Source organism: Numida meleagris, chromosome 1 (genome assembly GCF_002078875.1).
Source record: "Numida meleagris isolate 19003 breed g44 Domestic line chromosome 1, NumMel1.0, whole genome shotgun sequence".
In the NCBI taxonomy this organism is placed as follows: domain Eukaryota; kingdom Metazoa; phylum Chordata; class Aves; order Galliformes; family Numididae; genus Numida; species Numida meleagris.
In genome coordinates this window covers 181,397,565-181,419,172 of record NC_034409.1, presented here as the reverse complement: position 1 = coordinate 181,419,172, position 21,608 = coordinate 181,397,565, and the positions used below count along the sequence as shown (strand labels likewise).

The 21,608-nt window shown below is 35.8% G+C and overlaps 1 protein-coding gene across 6 annotated transcripts in view; it reads left to right on the top strand.

The window, feature by feature from the left end:
• Nucleotides 1-19,618, top strand: part of CNTN5 (contactin 5) — a 636,498-nt gene extending 616,880 nt beyond the window's left edge. For all 6 annotated transcript variants that reach the window (XM_021381356.1, XM_021381346.1, XM_021381363.1 and 3 more), the window contains 5 exons: nucleotides 2,823-2,932; nucleotides 12,748-12,934; nucleotides 13,418-13,530; nucleotides 14,904-15,072; nucleotides 16,483-19,618. In XM_021381356.1, coding sequence (XP_021237031.1) covers nucleotides 2,823-2,932; nucleotides 12,748-12,934; nucleotides 13,418-13,530; nucleotides 14,904-15,072; nucleotides 16,483-16,586 — 683 coding nt within the window. In that variant the 3' untranslated portion in view covers nucleotides 16,587-19,618. The remainder of the gene's footprint in view (nucleotides 1-2,822; nucleotides 2,933-12,747; nucleotides 12,935-13,417; nucleotides 13,531-14,903; nucleotides 15,073-16,482) is intronic.

The window sequence follows — 21,608 nt, the reverse complement described above, 5'->3', positions numbered from 1 at the left end:
AAAGAAGAAAAATACAAGAGTTCCATGAACTTGGTTTTGGTTCTGCTCTTTTATTTGTTTTTGTTAGATCACATGGAAATCTTCAAGGACGAACATTTCAGAAAAAAATGGACTGGTTTCTTTTCAGAAATAGAGACCCAGAAACCAAGTATTCATTTTCCTGTCTGCCAATATTGAAATTCAAGATTCCCTCTCTGAATGTCAGATCAGTACAATTACTGTAATTCCTTGCTTTCTTTTATTATGGTCATCCCAAAGTGCAGCAGACTAAATATGTTTCCTTACAGTATGATTATAGTACATGGAAAGACAATGTTTTTTGGACATTGCACACAGCCTTTTGAGGAACTACCATGCTTCATCTTTAATTTGACCAAGGTATATTATAGGACTCATTAAAGATATTTGCCTTTTTTTTCTGTCAGTGTGATCTCAGGAAGGTACCAATGGATTTAATATAATGACAAGATATTAAGAATAGAATAAGATCATGGCATCAGTGACCATTATGGGAAAACTAATGAACCTATCAAACTTATCATTAGCTTTAGACACACAGAATAAAGCATGACATTGGACTGAACCACAGAATGAATTATATCACCAGAAATTATATGATCCTCATCCTATCTGAATCCATATAAAATGTTATTTCATCTCCATAAACTTTCAAGCAGTCATAACATACCTTATTCATAAATATATAATTACTGTTTTTTTGCTGAACACTTACATTCTTAATGTCTAATATGAGTGAAACTACAGTGAATACTTTCTGGACATGTAAGAAATACATTTTCTTCACATTAAAAAAAAAAAAAAACCTATTTCTACTCTATTTGTTGAAAACAATTTTTTAAAATATCAGGAAATACTCAGCCTTTCTATTCTGAGCAATACATAACCACTCAGTGAATGCTATGAAGAGGAAATGGTTTCTACATTTATAGAAAATGTAAAGGCTGCCAACCAACATTTTGTGTACATCACAAATTATGTATCCCACTGCAATCTTTTCTGACAACACGGTAATTGCTTCAATAATACAAAAACTAGAAAATAGCTTTTGCTGCACAAATCTTAGTAGTACATAAAACAGAAAGCAGGATGTAACTATGGAACAGAAATGCATATTATGAGGAATACATTTCTTCATAGCACATTTCTTTCAATATTGAATTCAGAAGATCATTTCATTTATTCCCATATTTTTTTTAGTTCTTTTTTCTTTTTTTATTTTTTAACTGAAAAGTTTCATATATATATCATATTCATTAGTAAGTCTCATTCTAGATGAATACCATTTTGAATCACATCAGAAATGCTTCCTTTCTTTAGAAGTAAATAAAAAAAGAAGATCAAAAAGAGCTGCAAACATTAAAAATCTGACATCAAAAGGCATGAAAAATATGTACAATCCATATCAGAGAAAATGTATAGGGCAGCAGTGCCAGAACAATCCCTGCAACATGCTCAGAGAAAGGAGAGTAGCTAAACATCTTGCTGAGGCAGTTTGATCACTGAGAAAAATATATCATAATATCAAAATATATCAACTCAGGCTGTTCCATAAGGAAATTCCTTTTCTGTAGCCCTGTTAAATGAGCCTCCAAAACATATTTTTTACAAAGTTCTTTGATGTGCCTTCCCATAACATAAAAGCCAGGACCTCTGCCTGCCCTTCAAGATCAGATCAACACATTAGAAATGTAATGAGGAACATTAGGCCAAGAAAGAAATTGCAGGCTCTGCTACCATGGAGGAATGCAAACTAACCTTTTTGCTGAGCAAGTGAACTACACCGGAAAGGTGGAGAGATGCTAGTACTACATTCAAGCCTATCTCTACATCTTGTCTTGGGCAATTTTTCAATAACATTTAGGTAGTAAAGTGGAAAATCCAAAAGATTTCCTTAGCTCAAATCTTGATTTGGTACGTGAAAACTTTGGGACACTCTCACAATGCACTAAATGAGGATAAAAATTTTTGCTGTGGTTCAATAGGAGATCTCAGTAAATCTCTCTATGTATTTATCCATATAACTATCCAGCCACCAAAAGAAGCTGGACCTCTATGAAATGCTCACTTGTTTCAAAGTGCAATGTAAAGCTTGACTATGGCAACAAAATTGGACTGCCCTCAACCAGTGGTGTGCACTTTTTCCGTTCCTCTGCTGCATTACAGGATGCCCATCCCAGAGAGAGGGCAGGGAGGCCTGCCTTAGACTACAGAATCTCTGGTCCAGATCATCAAAAGGCCAGGACAACAGAGCATCCTACGAGTAGCATGGAGATAGAAACACAGATATAAGGCCAATGGTAACAACACAGATAATGAGAGGTACAATTCTAGGTCTTCGTGTGTGTGCATTCCAGACCTCAAACAATAAATGCTTCATAGGATTGACTGAGCGCCCTAGTTAGGTATCATTCAATCTGAACTGGAAAAAAGGCACTCAAAAGCCAGGAATGAACACTCTATTTATTTCTGAAGCAAAGCTGATCAGGGAGGATGAAAGGTGGGGGGAGGGAGGAGGTCATTTACAAACATAAAAGATTTTCAAAAAAAATCATAAGGGATCCTGTCACAGTTTACTGCACCCGTCATCAGCGATAAGATATTGATGTAGCATGACACAAATAAAGAAGTACAATAATAATCTCTTAATCTTGTTCAGTTTTTCATGTTCCCCATAAGTGTCATACCTTCTTGTGAGTGTTAAGGTAGAATAAAGGAAGCAAATGACAGTTTCAGATGGAGTTTTTTTGATAAATACAAGTTGTTACAGTGGAGGTTTATTGTTTCAATTTTTCTTAATACAGAACCCACTGCTGCTCCTATCGATGTCAAAGCTACGAGTTTGTCTGTATCAGAGATTCTTGTTGCGTGGAAACATATTAAAGAAAGTCTAGGAAGACCACAGGGATTTGAGGTATGAACATAGAATATCATAATGAGAAGTCTTGTTGCTTTTGTTAGCATTGCATTCTGTTAAGATGTGGAGTAGTTAAACTTCAACAGAAAATATTCTCATTTTAGCATACACTTAACTAGCTGTAGAACAACAGTCACAGCTGTAGCACTGGCACATCTTTTATTTATTTGTGCTTGAAAACTGTTCAACACCAGTTCCCATAAGATCTCTTTGACACTTCAAAAAGAGCTGAAAGAACCACAAGTGACCCAGCATGCCTCTTTCACAGGCTGGGGAAGATTAGGTATTGACTGTTTCCAGCTCCAAGTAACCAGTTCAAACTTGTTATTTACTGAGAGCAACCAATATACAGAAAAGCAGCCTCTGCCATCCCTGTGCTCTCATCCAGCAGCGGCCGGGGGACATCTGCTGGGCAGATTACAAAAGGTCAGATGGCAGGAGGGGAAGCAGTAGCAGCATAGTTCACAAAAGAAAGGAGGGCTTGGAGACAGCCCTATGCAAGCTGGGACATGAAACCAGCCTCGGCACTGGCTGTTCTTGCTCCTTTGGATCCAGTTTTATCTTTAGATCCAGTTTACATTCCAAATCTCCAGGAAGAGAGTAAATCTAGGACTAAACCTGTCCTTTGGGACCACTGTGGTCCTTCCTAACCTTGTGGTCCAGGCTGTGCCGCTGCTCAAGAAATAACCCAGCTAGACTGAATTTACTGATTTGGCAGTGCGGGTTATCTGATCTGCTTTAGTTGTTTTGAGAGTGCTGATTCTTTCCTTCTTGTCTGCAGTAGCAAAGAAAAGACAGTAAACAAGCAGATCTGAGGCAGATACCAATGTAATGAATAGCTGAAGTTGAATCCAAACATAAGTTAGGGTACAGCAATTAACATTATTAATATCACTGAATAATATTTTTATTCTCAAGGTGCATGCATCTTGAATATTTTGTAGTACAAGTTGCCAGAATTTAATATAGCTTCTTAAACTCAGCTTCTGTGCAGTGTTTATTTTTATTTTAGATCTTGAAGAAAATTATATTTAGCCCCAGAAATTTCTAAAAATGTATTATCAAGGAAAACTCTGAGCTATAACTTTCTATACCCTTTTTGTTCTTGTTATTAACATTTGGCAAATGCGTGATAGCTCTAATGTTGACTAAGAAATGTGGATTTGTATTCATCTCTGACTTATGTTCAAATTAAAATGATGTTCCCTGTTCAAAGATTCTGTAAAAAAATAATTCAGAACTTTTATTTGTCCTTTCAGCCTGCATATATGGCATTTGAAATTGAGAAGAAAGATAGCCTCTGAGACCATTATACATTAAGGTAGCCCCACTTTACAATATATAATTTGATTTCCTTGGTCCAGATCAGGTTTGAATTAAGAAGTGAATTAAAGTTCTTTTGAATGAGGCACGGGTATCTGGTTTTAGTAATAAGGACTTATTTCTCACATCTTCTTCAATGACTCTTTGAGTCCTCTTCATGTAAGTCATGATCCCAGCGCTATATATTTAGTCCCCAGAAAATTTATCTGCAGAAGTGTTATACTCCTGTCACAAATATACAAATCAAGCAACAATATCATACTTTAAAACTCAAAAGAGAAACTCTAATTGTTGCCCCATGTTTTGTTGGCCAGTGAAGAACTGGGGCAGATTTGCTCTCCAGCCCTTAAGAGGCTCCTGTCGTGCTGCAAAGAGACTTCGCAGAATCATATAATGGGTTAGGTAGAAAGGGATCTTAAAGATAATCAAGCTCCATTCCCCTGCCTTGGGCAGGGTTACCAATCAATAGATCAAATCAGACATAGTCCATCCCTAGGAGATCCCAGTTTTACTCTGAGTCATGATGACACCATTTGACCCTGACACACTTCCCCTGAGGGAGCAATGCCACCCTCACCCACCTCAGATAACCACAGAGTGACTTCTGACAGGGAAGCATGCTGACTCAGAGACTCCTCTACAGTTCAATCTCTACAGTTTAACTGAAACAGTCTCCTGAGCTATGTTTGAGTCTTGTGATCCAATAGCACACTAGCACACCATGTACCCTCAGCAACATGTCTGGTCAAGAGGTGGGGTCAGGCCACACCCCCCAGCCTTAGGCTGAGCAGCCATGTCTAGTACAGCACATTTACTGCACAGTTTATACACAGTTATTTTACTCTTTTTTCTACATGATTTGCTGTAGTTTCTTGCTACTTAGATATTCCTTTATTGCAGTTCATGCAGGCTGTGACCATGACAAGAACGCCCAGGTCTCTCACTTGCCTGAGTTTCTTTCCCACATACACTTCCATGCTGAACTCTGCAACTCTCTGTCAGTTCTCTCTCACTGTGCTTTAGTCCTGTTTCTCCTTTATGTTAAAAGTACTTTTTCTTCTTTACATATAGCTTGTTTCATTCAGCAAAACTGATACCTGACCATTTACCTTTAGGACTGCTCTGTATAAGGAGAACAAAATTATATCCAATAGAGATTACATTTACCTTACAAGTACTGTCTCTGTCCACACTGTTGCACTTGTTACTAACCTCTGTCTTCAATTTCCAGGCCAGGCTTTTATCCTCTGAAATAACTTACTCACTGAACATTGTCTTTTTCTCCTTAGAAAGATGACTTTTTTTTACTCTTTCTCAGGCATCTTGACATCTTTAAATTACACCTACTATTTTTATCGTTATCCTCATTCCATCGATCACATTGACTCTCAAAATGTTCTGTGAGGTTTGTCTTACATCATTTTAAAATAAAAACAGAGATTTTCTTTTTCAGATGAAAATGTTTTCTCTATAAATTTATTCTTTCATAACTTTAATGTGTTTTGCTTTCATTACTTACTTGCAACAAAGCAGTTCCTTAGCTCTACTGATGAGTCCTAGTAATAGATGGTTCTGACAGACAGGACAGTGGACTCTTCATATCAGATGTGGTCTTCCTATCCTGGAAAGTATTTAGAGCCAGCAGTATGTTCCAATGCCAACAGTAACACTTAATTGCTCTGCTACCCTCATTGACTTCTTAGGAATGAATATGGAGGTTGTTATCGATATTGTAGTCATTAACATTGTACTTTATTTAGGATTCTAGTGTGAAGATTACAGAGTAAATATTTCAAGCAAAGGATCTGTAGTTTACACAACACAAAAATGAAACATAAAAAATATGTCCCTGCTTCAATCTTCCTCTCTCCATGAAGGAATTAGAGCCTTCTTCTGAGGCTCCTGCTTTTATTTGAGGCTATAGGGATAACACCTTTTTCCCTCTTTGCTTGTGCTCATTTTAGTCAGAATTTCATTGCTCACTTTCTGACAGAGAAATATTTCAGGGAAAAGCGTATGCTCTTTTCACTCCCATTCCCAGAAAGAATCATGTTCACAACCACCTTTACTCGGTAGACAGAAGAGTAGATAGTACTCCCCTGGATGATTCAGCAGGACAGAATGCAATCCAAGGATGATATTGCTAGAGTTTTCAGTTCTGTTTTTGGGAAAGATTTCATCAGAAAAGAGATAATAACTGAAAGGATCAATATACTGAGTCAGTGCATTACAGTATCCATTTAGGAACTCTAAGTCCATACCGTCAGTCCAATTTTGCTAACATACTGACAGTATCTCTTTAAACCATTCCTTTTGTGCAAAAGAAAGGATCCTGTATAGCAAAAAATCTGCTTCCCATCATGATTCACTTTCTTCAGTTTCGGTGATTACTAATTTAAACTAAAAACTGAATTTAAAACTTTTATCATATGTAGGACAGTGCAGAACACAGCCTGTAGTTCCGGTAGTCCTCAAATAGCAAATAAAAAATATGCAAAAATCCAGTGGCTGCTAAAAAGATGAATGATTTCTTTTTTGTTAACAATTATCTCCTAATCTAGAATTATCATGAACCACGAGTACAATGTTGTCTCCAAAGCAGCTGTCACCGCGCCCTATGCAAAACGATCTGACTAGCCAGTCTGTTCTCATATCTCAATTTGTATTCTGCCTGTGGCCACCACAGCAGAGACAACCACCTACGCACTCTTCAAATTTCCTGGCCATTTAGCAGTAGTATTATAGAAGGGGGAGGTGTTATTTTTTCTAGTGGCTGAACACTTGGGCTCTAATCAACAAAAGTGACACAGTATTTACTACATACAGACAAGTTTGGAGTGACCCAGTTTCACTCCAGCCTTGTTTGCACTTTGTACTAAGAAGTAATGAGAGGCACAGTAACTTGTCCAATTGCACATTGTCATCCCTGAAAGGCAGTGTTAACTGTTATGTCACATGAGTTTTACGCAAGGTTTGCAGTACTCATTTGCATCTTCCAAAACACATATTATTCCTGACTTCAGTACAGATTTGTCAGCTGTCCCCTCGACCTTACTAAATATATGCCAGCTACACTCTGATGAAGTAGAAGTAGCTTGAAAACTTTGTCAGAATGGTAGAAAAATATAGTGTGTGGTTAATACTTACTCTTTAGAATCCATAACCTGAAGGTTATAAAATCTATTTCAGCCTTAGGCAATATTTTCTTTGTCACTCACTGGTAGGAAAGGGAAAGGGAAAGAATTACTGTCTGGAAGAACATATTTTTTATTTTATTTATTCTTTTCCAGCTAATATTAAGTATAGATCTCAAATCTCAGATCTTTGCCATTTGAATTCCCCCAAAGGGCAGGAGCTTGACTAAGAAAATCAAAAGATTATCTTGCAACCAAAATGGATAAAAAACAGAAAATCTTGAACCTCATTGTCATGGTTTTGTGATTTTCGGTTATTGGTATTCCACATCATAATATCATATAGTGGATGTACCTGGTTCTCAGAAGAGAAGGACTAGTACAGTCCCCACGGTACTTTTCTCCTCTGTTACCATTTTCCAGCTGGAGGGAAAAGATAAAAGCTCGCAGTATAAAAACTTGCAGATCACGAGACCTCGTCCCTTTTTCCGCCGTCTCTCGTCTTGGCAGCACCTCGCTCTCCAGCCGTCTTATCGTCGGTAGTAGAGTAAGGCCTACCTTGATTTTGGGACATTCTCTCTCTCTGTATTGGATTTATCAGCTTAAATTGTAATTATATTGTATTATAGTGTGTTGTTTGGTGTTCCAATATCTTATTTAGTAAATTAGTTTGTTTCTCCTCAGATTGTTGCCGCTGTTCTTTGCTCTCAGGGCCATCTCCTTACCCTTTTCCCCTTTTCCCCTTTCCTGGGTCATAGGTCCGAGGGTCCCCCATCCACTTTGTCACGGAATCGGGCCGAACGCCCATAAACGGTTGACACTCATTTTCAGAGAGGGTTACTTCATATAAAAGATTGTTTATATCATATTTTGATTTTTCAAAGAGAAATATCCAAGAGTTTTTTTCTGTTCCTTAGATGTTCTGTGTCTGTTTATACAATGGAACAGAAAATTACACCTACATGGTTTTGGAATTATTTTTTTAATTTACCTAGGTATTACTCAAGGTAGATTAGAAAGGGTATATCAATGTTTTTACCAAAGGTTAGTAAAGCAAGACATAAAAAGAGGAATTAGAGTTTCATCCTCCTGAATACCAATTTACCAGACATTGCTTTTGGAATGAATGAATTTTCCCAAACATGCAACGAACAACTGGATAGCTTTAAATATGTCAATTTAACCCATAAAATTACTCAAATTCCTCTAAAGTCCTGAGGGCTATAAACATTTCTCAGCATTCCAACAGCTTTTCAAGTCCATAAGGTATGGATCACACTCGATCTCTCCTGAGGGTCTCAAGAGATCCATGCTATTTGCAGTGTCAGTGTCATGAATAGTTTGCCGCACAACTGCTACTTCCTATTAACCCAGAATCAGAAACCTAAAAATTTATTGATTTTTCATAGGAAAATATGACTAGATATTTGATGATACTTCTTAATGTTGAAATACAATATGGGTCTTCATCTTAGGTATATGCAGGACTGTGTGGGAGAGTACCACATAGAGTGGTACCAGTCTGGTACTCTTTTTTCAAAGTACCTGAAAAAGAGGAGGATGCAAGATACTCCAGGGAAGAACCAAAGCCTAGGCTTACTGAACAGTGTTTTCTTTCACCTTTTCGGTCAGCAGTCATTATGATGAGAGGCAAGCAACTGAGGTTGATTGGTATTTTTGCAGGAACATCTCATCTTTTTCTGAAAACACTCATACCAGTATTTTGAGGTGACACAAAAAGCAGCAGTAGATGATACACTTTTCCTGTCCTAAGTGCTTGGTTCTACCGCTGCTTTTGTGCTGGTGCTAATATTTGCAGGACTGCACAATGTGCCAGCTCAAGGAGCCAATAAATTTTCTGTGAATGATAACAAGTTGTGTGAAATATGAATCATGGTTTCTTTTTTCAGGGCTAGCAGCAGTTCTTTCAGCTCACTTTTCTTTCCTTTTTCCCCAGCACCTTCTGTACTATGAGATCTCTAGAAGTTCATTTTCAGTAACATTGGAACTGTTGTGTTGGTAAATCAGAGAGACAAGGACATTTTCTGTGTTTTATCCAGCCTGCAAGAAATACGTCTATTCATCCTCCCTACTTTAGAGTCTTATTTAAAATGCCTTTTTTGGAGCTTTGGTCAACAGAAAGAATATCCAGTCTGTAACTCTTGCTGTACTGAATTTAGAGAAGAGGACCTGCAATTAGTTCTGATGAAGTTATAATGAAGTGCTATTGTGAGCACCTTATAAAGTGGTTGGGGAGAACAACTATTATTTAAGATATCTTTAAGCCTAAAATCTAAACAATGAGAAAGTTGTCTGTGAGCATTAGAGGTTCAAAAATGTTAAGATAACAATATCTTTAATGTGATGGATAACTTCCAAGGGTTATTTAATAAGCTATCAGGACAAAGCAGAAGACTATGTGTTCCTGCATCTCCTCAGTTGTTTAATCATTATTGCCTTTTCTCCATCACAAAGATCTGGTTTCCTGGAAACCAGATATGAAAACTTCCTCTAGATGACAAACGAAAGAACAGCAAAATTTTAAAACCTCACAGGCAATAACGTATTAAACGAAGCAAATTTTTTTTTTCAGTTTTTTTATTTCGTTTTTTAAAGTACAAGGTAGACATTTGTGATTTGGAACAGGTATTTTGGAATAGGTGATTTGGAACCTCTGGAACAGGTTGCCTAGAGAGGTTGCGGAGTCTCCTTCTATGGAGATATTCAAGATCTGTCTGAATGCCTGTGTGACCTACTGTAGGGTACCTGCTTTAGCAGGCGGGGTTGGATTTGATGATTTCTTGCGGTCCCTTCCAACTCCTGCAATTCTGTGTTTCTGTGATTCTGTTGTTTATGCTGTGTGTTATACTAATATTCAAAGTTGTCATTAATGAAAACTGGTAAATCCCTTTTGACCAATTAAGGCCATAGAAAATAACAAGTTTGTTTTCTTTTTTAATGGGACATATAACTGTAAATAAACAAATCCTCTGTTTTAAGAAACCTGTCCAACAATTTTTAAGATCAGCAGTATCTCCATCTTGGTACAAATCAACGTAATCTTTCCTACCCATTGAAAATGATTTGAGTTTTTTATTAAAACAGTTTTTCCTTGAGCTCATTTAGCCTTTAACAAATAGTTGTGTTCATAGAGAGAAAGAGAGAGGCCTATTTTGAGATCAAAGTCCAAACTCACCTGATAAAACTTTAAGGAGAATTTTAAAAGCAGGGACCAAACATTTAAAGTCTTTGAAGTACAGGAGATGCTAAAATAGAAGCACTGCCAATTGCGTTTCATCTTTTTGCTGATTAATAAAGCATATATATTAATTCCCCAAACACCCCTATCCCGAGGAGCAACACCTTTGTCATGTGGTATAGCAGCAGTAAGGGAATATGCCACAATTATTTTTGCAGACTTAACACATAAAAATAAAATTAGCTTCCGTGCCATATAAGCTGTGATGGAGATCAGCAATATCTGGAAAATCATGTTTTCATAACAAAACAAAGATTCAGCGCAAAACCTGGACTCTGTCTACTGTCTTGAATATTGGGATATGGTGTGCTCTGAATTAGCTACCACAGTAAGACCTGCTGAGCTACTTCAAATTTTTCTCCTGGTTTTCTTAGAAGACGAATTTCACTGCTTCTCTTGTATTTCCACCCCTGCCACTGTCCATTCACCATCCACTTGTGTAATCTTGGGCAAGCCAGTATTCCTTTCTGGACATTTCTCTGTTAGATCTTTGGCAGATGAACTGGGTAATAGGGTCTCCAGGACATATACTCTCTCACTGTCCGTCCATACATTGATTAATACCATGTGACTCTCAGTGTTGTAGTGTTGTGTCTGTAAAGATGCATTAGAAGTAAAATGAAAACAACTGCCCAGCAAACAATAAGCAGATGTACAGTCCTACCATGTAAATGGATGGTTGTTAATTCTTTTTTCCCTCCAAGAAAGATGTGAATAGGTGTTGCTACAGATACTAACAATGCTACTCAAGCATTCAGGTAGTGAAATATCTTTGTATTTAAGAATCATACTTATTTCAACAGCTGCTGAACATAGCTAGATTTGCTATCTTATCTGTAATCAAAGTAAGAATTAATGCAACGTGTACATAAATTTTACAGTTAAGGAAGTTGATTATTGAGTTGGCTCAAACTGATACATGCTCCATCAAAAGGAGCACAGCCACTTTACTTCAGTGAAGATATGACCTTAAAAGACCTCAGGTCTTTCTGGATATATATATATTTTTTAATGGCTGCCATAGTACTGTTATAAAAGATCAGTGTTGTACTTATTAGTACATATTTCTATGAACCCCTTGAGTTTTTTGGTTCAGTATTTTCTGGGATATATTCCCAAAAGTGCCGTATTTCCCATGACCTTTTTCTCAGAGGAAAATTTATCCAGATATAGTATAAATAACTTATTATGAAATAACAGATTTCGCAGAAAAGGTCAAAACGTGGAATAAGTGCAAGTAGGTCTCGTAATGAAAAATGGTAAGCTGAATATAGCTATTTTAATGGTACGTTAGTGACATCTTCTGTTAGGGAAAATAGTGCCCTGTGAGAACTACCTTACTGGTGGAAGTCACCTAGATACATTAGCGAGAAACATTACTGGGATTTTTTTCCAGTTAAGTCTTGCAAATTTCTGACTCTGAGGAAAGATACTAGACAAATTCATAGCTCAGCATTAGACCTTCTTTTAAGTTACAATAAATTCAACACAAGAAATATGGACTAAGAACCACCAAATTTAGGTTTGTTATGTCTGAAAAGAAAGGGCAGACAAATCAAAAATCAAAATTACATTTACTGGAAACTTGTCTATATCCAAGAACTAAAACTGAATCCACTTCCTTCTTTTTATTCAGATAAGATTTTCCAGTTCAATGCAAGATTTCCTTAGGTATTTTGCCGTTTCCTGTTCATTGCATTGATAAAAAACCTTACAGCTCTGAGATCTATAGAGCCAGGATGTGAATATTGCTCATGCAATTTTTGAACTGATATGGCCCGAGTGATCCAAGCTGAAGATAGATACTTCTTGCAATTTAAAAATGGTTGAGCTCCTCTTGAATTCCCTGAAATACTTTTGACTTTCTGCCAGTGCTCATCTTCTAATCTTTGATCTTGCTGATAACATCTTCTGTCAGCGCACAGCAATTCAACATGCTTTAGGTAATTCCATGATGTTCTGATTCTCACCACTTCAGACAAAAAGACCATCAGACACCAGGCAGAGCTGGCCAAGAAACCTGCCACAGGAAAATCTGTAAATCTTGAGCACCCCACATGCCTGTATTAATATTTTCTTTGATCACTTGTTGGCAGATTGGTTACTGGAAAGACATGGAACAGGAAGAAGCAGCAGAAAAGGTGAAAACTGCAGGAAATGAATCGTCTCTCCTTCTGACAGGGTTAGAAGGAAACACATTATATCACCTAACTGTGCGGGCATACAACGCTGCAGGGTATGGACCACCTAGCACTGCTGTGCGTGTAGCGACCAAGAAGTCCCGTAAGTGATCTCCGTAACTTTGCTCAAAGGAAGAAGCAGTCAGGAAGCAAACTCTGCACTCTTCGGTCTCCCTTTAGTAAGATAATATAATAATCAGGAATCACGTATAGTTCTGATACGTGGCTTTGCTTCTGTACATAGATGTGAATTCATATGTTTTTGCATTCATAACAAAGATTATTTTCCTAATATATAATGTATTTTTGGCAAAAAAGGGAGATAAAACAGTTCAAGTTTGTAAGTTCTGAAGAATTTATGGATTGAGTTGGGCTAACCCACTACAATCTATTAAATGATAATTCTGGAAAAAATATAATGGAAAATGGTGGGAAAAAAAATAATAGCAAAATCTCCAGCTAGAGCTCGGAGCCTGTTAACACTTCTAGTCGTGAATATAGTAAAAGACTGACATAATTTTGTTTTGATTTTAAGGGAACTTCCTAAAAATATATTTATGTATATGTTGTTATTTTTTCTTCCCAGCTCCCAGCCAGGCACCAAGTAATGTTATGTGGATCCAGGATGGTTCTCATGTGTCTCTTGGATGGGAGCCAGTCAGACCTCTAGCTAATGAATCTGAGGTAATGGGATACAAGGTCAGTGCCTCCCCTTCCTCACAAACCTTCCTCTCTTCTAAACAATTATTCCTCTTCCCTATTTTTTTTTTCTCTTCACAGTTTTCTTGTGTAGGTATACTATACAGATTTTCTGAAATCAGTTTTCACCATAGAAAGCAATAAATAAAATAGAAAAGTACTAAATGTCCAATATTTTCTGTGTTATGACTTTCAAACAGTGATTATAAACTGAGTAAGCTCTATCTGAGTATCAGTTCATCATATCTGGCTGAGAAGTGACTATTAATAAGACCAGTAATTTTAAGATCAGCAATCAATTTTCCACTAACACTTAAATTTAACCATGTTTAAAGTAGGATTTAAAGAAATGCAGAACAATGAAACATCTTACAATGACATTAAAATTAATATTTTTATGAAGCAAAACCAAAAATGTTTATGTTTTTTTTTTTATTATGCTGTTGATGTTCAACAATCATCTGGCATTTAAAATTATGAAGTTTTAAACAGCAAAGTACTGATTAATTCTTAGATGACAAATTATAAATAGCAGTGGAATTCATTTAAATTTTAAATTTAAAAGAAAAAAAATCTGTGTCCTTAGGTTTTTGTGGGTAATCTGAAGCATACATATGACCATTTCTCTAGACTACAATCTGATATTCCATTAGATACAAGAAGAAATACCACCATGAAAATGTAAATTGATTCAGGAAGCCAGAAAATTATTTAACCTTTATCAGCACTGCTGAGATTCTGAAAGAATTTGAGTGGATGCTTTGCTTTTTTACACCTCTTACGCCTTTTCAGTTTTGTCTGGAAACAGAAACTCTTATGCTGAAATACCAAAAAGGCAGCTAAGTACATTCCTCCCACTTCACATAAGCATGTACTGAGTGAATATCAAAGGAGACGCAGGGATAAATCTGAGCTATTCAGAGTTGACTTAGCCAACTAAGATAAACACAATAAGGACTTTACTTAGGGCATTTTCTTATGTTTGAAACTGAATGCTTTCATCAAAATTTTGAATATCCATATGAATTTGGGAATAAAAATTTAATCAAATGGAACTCAAAATGCATCTTAAAGAAAGATTTTTGGTTAGAAAAAGAATGTGTAATACCTAACAGTGGAGACGGCAAGTCCTGTATCTTTGCTTTGGATCCTATACAATGTCTTTTCACGTTCATTGATTGCTAATATACTATTTGGAAGCCATTTGGTGTTGGAGGAGAGGGGGCAAAGAGGGGAGACATAAAAGCAGATGACTGCCTTCCTTAACAAAATCATGAAACAGCTAACATTTCAGTGGCTATATTATATACAAAGAATGTCTGGTGTGTAACTTGGATGATCTCCATGACCACTGTCTACTTTATTGGCCATAGGTGTTACTTAGGCAAGAAGGCCAAAGCAACAGTCAAGTTATAGAAACACAGAAAACTTCTGCAGTGGTAATTCTTCCTGATGTTGGTGTCTACATTATTGAGGTCTGTGCAGTCAGTGAAGGAGGTGATGGGACTGCTAGTCCCCAGATTAGAGTTCCATCTTATGCAGGTAAGGCTACACTTATGTTTGGAAAAGTGACAGTTATGACAATTATAGCAATGTTCATTAAAAAGCAAACAAACATCCATTACCCTCTACCTGAAAGCAATTGTTCTCACAGTTCCCTATCAGTTAGATAAAATCATTGCAATATTTATTTTCTATGCTACAACATTGGTATCTAAACGCCATTTGAGACTGTCAAGAGTATCTCAGGCATCCATGTTGGGCTGATGAACAAAACATAGAATACACAGGAAAGCTGTGCCTCTTTAAAGAAACATCTAGAAAACTAGTCAAGTTATGGATGTCTACATGAGCAATAGGTGTCTCAAATTCCAGTACAGTTGCTGGAGATATAATCCATACAGACCAGTAGTTAAGCCTAGACACCAAGTCAGCTGAACTTGCAGAGAGCCTGAATTTAAATATTTTTACATAATTGGGCATATAAGGGCAACTGAGATGTTATAAGCTATCTCAAACTTTTACTCAGAGCTTGTAGATATGATACAGGACTTAGAGGATGCGTGCATCTTTATGAAGCACTAGAAGAAGGGATAGCATTTAACACAGCTAAAATGTCATCAATATTTTCATTTAGGTACCTGAATCCTCTGTGTGTACCTGTGTTAAAATAAGTTGTGTTTCTCTGTGAGTTCAACTGATTCTCTTGATTATATATGACTTAATTACAGAATTAGTGTAATTATCATTACGTAACTGATGGCTAACTTCTGTTTCCTCAGTTGCAGCAATACGTTAAAAGAATTTGAAGTATCACAGTGTTATGCAGTTAAGACAAAGATGTAAGGATTAGTGGGAAGAATATAAATAAACAACAGTGTCTTTTGCCAAAGAAAGGATGGCACCTTAATTCTAACTTTCTAATAACACTTAATTTAATTCTATTAAACATTGCTTGTTAGTCTTTCAGGAGTACTGTACAAGAGTCTAGGATTGGAACTTCAATCTATACTTAAAATTTCGGCTGTAATTAAGGGAGTCTGCTATGATCTAAAAACATCACTGGCCTACTTGGCAAAAAACCTGGACAAACATCAATATCAATCACAAGCTTTCATTCTTTATTCCAAGAGGAATGTTTGTAATTGTGACTCAGGGCACCTTCTGCAGCCTAATTCTTTATGAAAATTAAGGCATGGAACTTACCTATTTTCTATGAATTTTCTATTCATTTACAGACTGAATGTGAGAATTCACCATGTGAGCTTCTGTAGATATCATCATAAAACCCCATTTCCTTAAGCCTGTGTAGGGAATCTAATTTGGAATTGCTCTGCCCAAAAGTTAGACTTTTGTTCAGCATTAAAGAATACAAATTTTGAGTAAGATTTAGTGTCTAAATGTACTGAGATTTGTTTACAATGTTGCTTCTTTAATTACTTTCCATTTCAGGAGGGAAAGTAACAAGTGCTCAGTCCACCTTACATATGTTCTCTACTTCCTCATCCTCTGTAACATTGCTTTTGGTACTGATGGTTCCTTCAACTTCGTGGTGAAGACTGCAGACTTTGTTGTTGTTGTTATTTATTTGCTTTAGCTTGATGACAACAAGGGATGGAGTTTTATGTCTGTGGAGCAACAGGAAACCCAAGCTAATGCTTAAAGACCCATAGAAATACCTGTGGTGCACTTAAAGGAGTGTTGAAGACAGTCAAAAATTCATCAGGTTTTTTTGTCTTCAGTTTTTGTAAAAGTCCTCTGGGGGAGGGGACATTTCTTGGCCCAAAAATATGCAGATTGTATGTAATAAACTTTTGTAAGCAAATGTAATTTCTGTCAAATGTACTTTACTTTTTTAATATGTTCAATCTTGGTGACCCCAGTTATGTATCATTAGGTGTTTAAACAGTGGTGTCTAGTACAGTACATCTGTTTGGTTTAGAAAAAAACCAACAACTTTCTTTAACAAGAGAACAAAGTTTGATACAACTTTATCTAACTCTTCTTTCATTCCACACGGTTGGCTATTCCTACTGACAGGAGAGTGAGAAAAATATAACTGAGATATGTATGCACTGCTAAAATACAGAGAATTTGCTCTAAAAATGCATAAAAACATATTAAAATAGCAAAACTATATATATATTGTCAATAAAATACTAGACAGAACACTCAAAAAGTGGCAAAATGGAGTTGAAAATAAGCCATTTATTTTATTTTGAGGTAAACTGAAAATAATTGAATATAAACCTTAAAGTAAACAACTATCATTGTTTTTCATCAAATACTGCATGACTTAATGTCAAAGCAATCAAATGTTTATTTTCAATAGGAAATAAAAAGTCTATTCTTAATGCATATGGCAATGAAACCTCCACTGGGCCTTTAAACATGATATACGCTAGGTTGCTAAGTGGACAAATAAAGCAATCCAAGAAGATAAACCTACCTGTTCCAACCACTTCCTTCTTTGTTTTTTTCCTCTAGGCCCATTTTTTTTAGATAACATTCTATGCTTTGTATATCTGGTAACCCATTTCAAGCATATACAAAGACATATAACGGAGAGAGCATTAACATTTTGGAATGTAGTCATTCACACGTACATACTCCAGTAGGATAAATCTTGGAGAATGCTGTGTTTGAAAAAATGCTTGTATAAGTACCAATGAGCAAATTATTTTGTTACCTAGATCTATTTCTATAGCTCACTAGATAAAGTTATTCTCATAGGAATTGTGTACTATCAATTCTAATCCCTGCTTTTTCTGTCCAAAATTTTTTTTTCACTTAATACACAATTTGGACAATTTTTCTAGATGTGAAGACATTTCCATATATTGGCACCTGAATCAAAATGATCCCCATTGTATATGATGTGCGTGTTTGTACAGTTAAGATGTGTGGGCTGCTACGAGGGATGGTGTTTTACCATTACATGTCTAGCTATTGTGACTAAAATGAACACGCTTCATCTGGGAATAATCAGAAGATTTTAAGAGGCAAGTATTAATAGCATAGTTATTCTAGCTGCCCATCCTTCTAAAAGTTTTGATGCAAATCTGTTTTGGTTCATAGGTTCTGTGTCAAAAATATTATTATTTTGCCTGCTGACAGATAACACTTGCCTGCTGCAAAATAACACTTGGCATTTAGACAGTATACTCCAATGATGCCCTTTCTTAGCATCTTTAAAACAGTAGCCAAGAAAGTGCAATGCTTGATAAGTAAAAATCTGACTGATTACTAACTTCCTTTTGAATATTTAACAACTAGAATTTTTCAGAGAAGATTCAACTTCATTCTTTATTACTTTATTTGGTGGTGGAAGAATTAGATTGGCTATAAGGAAAGGGTTCCTCATGGAGAGAGTGGAACAGGCTTCCCAGAGCAGCAGTGATGGAGTCAAGGCTGCCAGAGTTCCAGAAACATTCAGACAATGCTCTCAAAATATGGCTTACTTGTCAAGTGAGCTATGAGTTGGATTTGACGATCCTAGCGAGTCCCTTCCAACTTGGGATGTTCTATGATTCTATCATTCTATGACACCCACAAATATTTGAAATAAATTTATGAAGATGTAAGCTTCAAATGTACTTAGAATATTACTAGGTAAACATGGGCAGGAGTGAGCCCAGAATGCTGTGTAGTTACAAACAGGAGATGTGCTTGTATCTACCCCTGCTTGTAGGAAAGCCTATGAGGTGAAAGTCAGGAAGGTGAAATGCACTTGAGAATGAACTCAAAGAAAATAACTACCTGTTGTGCTTTGCAACAGCATTGCTACTGTACAGAGAACTTGCTCTAGCAGACCATCATTCTTCAAAAGGTTAAAACGAACAAGAATGAAGTGATGAACCAAAAAAATAAAATGGCTATTTTATAAATTTGCTAAGCATAATTTCATCTATTTTTTATACAGTTGCTTGCCAATGCAGTTTGTTTCAGAGTATTCAAAAAGGCTAGTGTTACTGCTGGTGACAGTTAACTTTCTGAATACAATAAATGGCTGTGCTTTATAAGAAGAATGGAAGTCCAATAAGGAGATAGAGCTAGCTATATCTCAATCTCAAGTATAAAATACAGATAGAAATACTGACATACCATCAGGTAATGTGTTTGTAATGCAGGGACAAAAAGGGATAGGTTTTATATTCAACATGAATAAAATATGTTTATTAATATATTTAGATTCAAAACACATGTTTTGAATGTTTCAGTACCTACATATTACACATTTGTTACTCTGTGGAAGAATGTTTCCTTATCATGACATGTTTTTTAGTTGCATTGAAGAGCTCTTTCCTTTTTCATGTAAAAGTTTGTAATAGTGCAGTCTAGCATCACTGAAGAGACTGTATTTTTGTATAATGCCACAATATCTGTCTGGAAAAGAACAATTGTTAAGAAAGTTTGTTTTGCAGACCAAAAGAAAGATAACATCATGGCCCATATAAAATGTTAGATATATTGTATACAATCTGTACATATACTATATATAATGGTATATAACATGTGGAAGACACAGTAATATAATAGTTCCTGTGTACTGTTCTTGTAACATTAGATCTTTTTAATAAATAATTCTCTTTTTATTGACTTTTATCTATCTCCTGTCAGCTCCTGAATTGTGTTTGTAGAGGATAGGGTGACACACGTTTTTGGATTCCAATAGCAACAATCTTTTATTTAGCGCCAAGGATAATTCACTATAATGAAGTAGTATCTGGGATTCTTCTGGCATGTGTAATGTTCTTTCAGGTGTAATTAGTATCCCATTGCCGTGTAGGCACAAAAGCACAGCATGATCATTTCAAGTTCTACTGAAAGTATTGTTTCTTTGTCTCATACTTGAAACAATTTGTGTCAAAAAATTCACAAGAAAAAAATGCTTTCAAAAAGACACTTAACCTTTTGGGGGAAAAATGTAATAGTGGATGACTCAGTTATAGCAAATATTATCATTTTTGATAGTTTCATTTGACATTTTAATAATCCCCAATCACTTCTTTATGAAATGCATATTTACAGGGGTGACTTTGCAATATAGTAAGAAATCAAAAGGCCCATTTTGGAAATTAAAATAGATTACTTTAGCCACCATTGAAACTGAGACTTCAATTTCAAAATGGGTATGGCTTGAATAGCATATTATATCAGGACTTCCATTAAATTAGTTAGGAATGTCACAGAAAAGTGTAATGACCTGTTTTTGCTGATGTGCAGAACTGTGCATATAGAAAATCCATAACCTATCAGAACTTCTCTCAGACCACAATCCACTCTTGCCTTTTTATGGCAGTTGTCCCAGTTCCTCTGAAGTTAAAAGATATTTTCCTTCTTACTTAATTCCCATGTTTTGAAGTAAAACAGTGTCAGTGACAAAATGAACAGCACTTTATTACAATAGGTTAGTTGGCTTTAGGATATTACAAGCAGCCTCCCTTAGCATGTCTACCCACAGGCTGCTTCTAAAAATACAGGCCATGAAGCTATGGCTCTAAGACTTTTCTCTCAGTTCTAGTAAATATAGACCTGAACATTGACTTTGCCTTTCTTATAGTACACTTCTTTTGATACTTTAAACAAGATAATGAAAGTATGTATGTATTAAAGATTCACAAGTGAGAAAACTCAATAAGAAATTATATATGGGCTTTTTCAATATTTGCTTAATATAGACATCAGTTGCTTTAACAAAACTGGCACAGATGCATAGAACTGCAGCTATTCTTCCTACTTGCACTCCTTTTCCTCTGTTCAGTTATTAACTAAGCAGCCAAGCTCACGCAATAAACCTACCTAGTCATCAGAAGATACTCATAAAGAGAACTATGATGCCTATTGATTTATCTTTTACTATACTGACAGTGAGAAAGAGGTATGTCTGGCCACAGAAAAACATTAATTATTTTTTTCCTCTCCAATTTTAGTTCAATCATCATCTCTAAGAATTATAAAATAACAACATAAGAGAGTCTTCCTAAAAGATACAAGATGCAAGCTATCAAAACGAATAGCAAAGTCATGCAATATACATGTGTTAATCAAAAATGAACATATTCAGCATATTTTGATTTTCATGGAGAAAATAAGATAGGAAATTGATGCAATTTCCTTTCAGTAAAAGAAAGTGTGAATAAAAAGAAACTGAAAGTGTTTGAAGTATATTTAGGTCAAAGCTTTAGCAAGTATAATTTTATTCTACAACCGCATATCTTCTACAAAAGGTACTTTTAAAGACTGCATAATAGAACAGGGTATTCTCTCTGATACTCCTTTAGAACTTCACCATGAGCAATGACTGATGCAGAAGATTGAAATTAACTGTTTATTTTTCTATAACTCAATCTTTTATTTTTGTGCAATATACACACCCCAATCTATCATTATTTTGAAGAGTCATTCTGTGTGATGATACATTTATATAAGTATGTTCACATTATGAAGTTTCACATGTGCTTCAGGTGAAAAAAAAACACATATGTCCACACTGTTATGGCCATTAGATTATAATACATGGGCTGTCAGATAGATTAGTGGGAGTATAAGTGGGTGTTAGTTCTTCTGTAACTTGG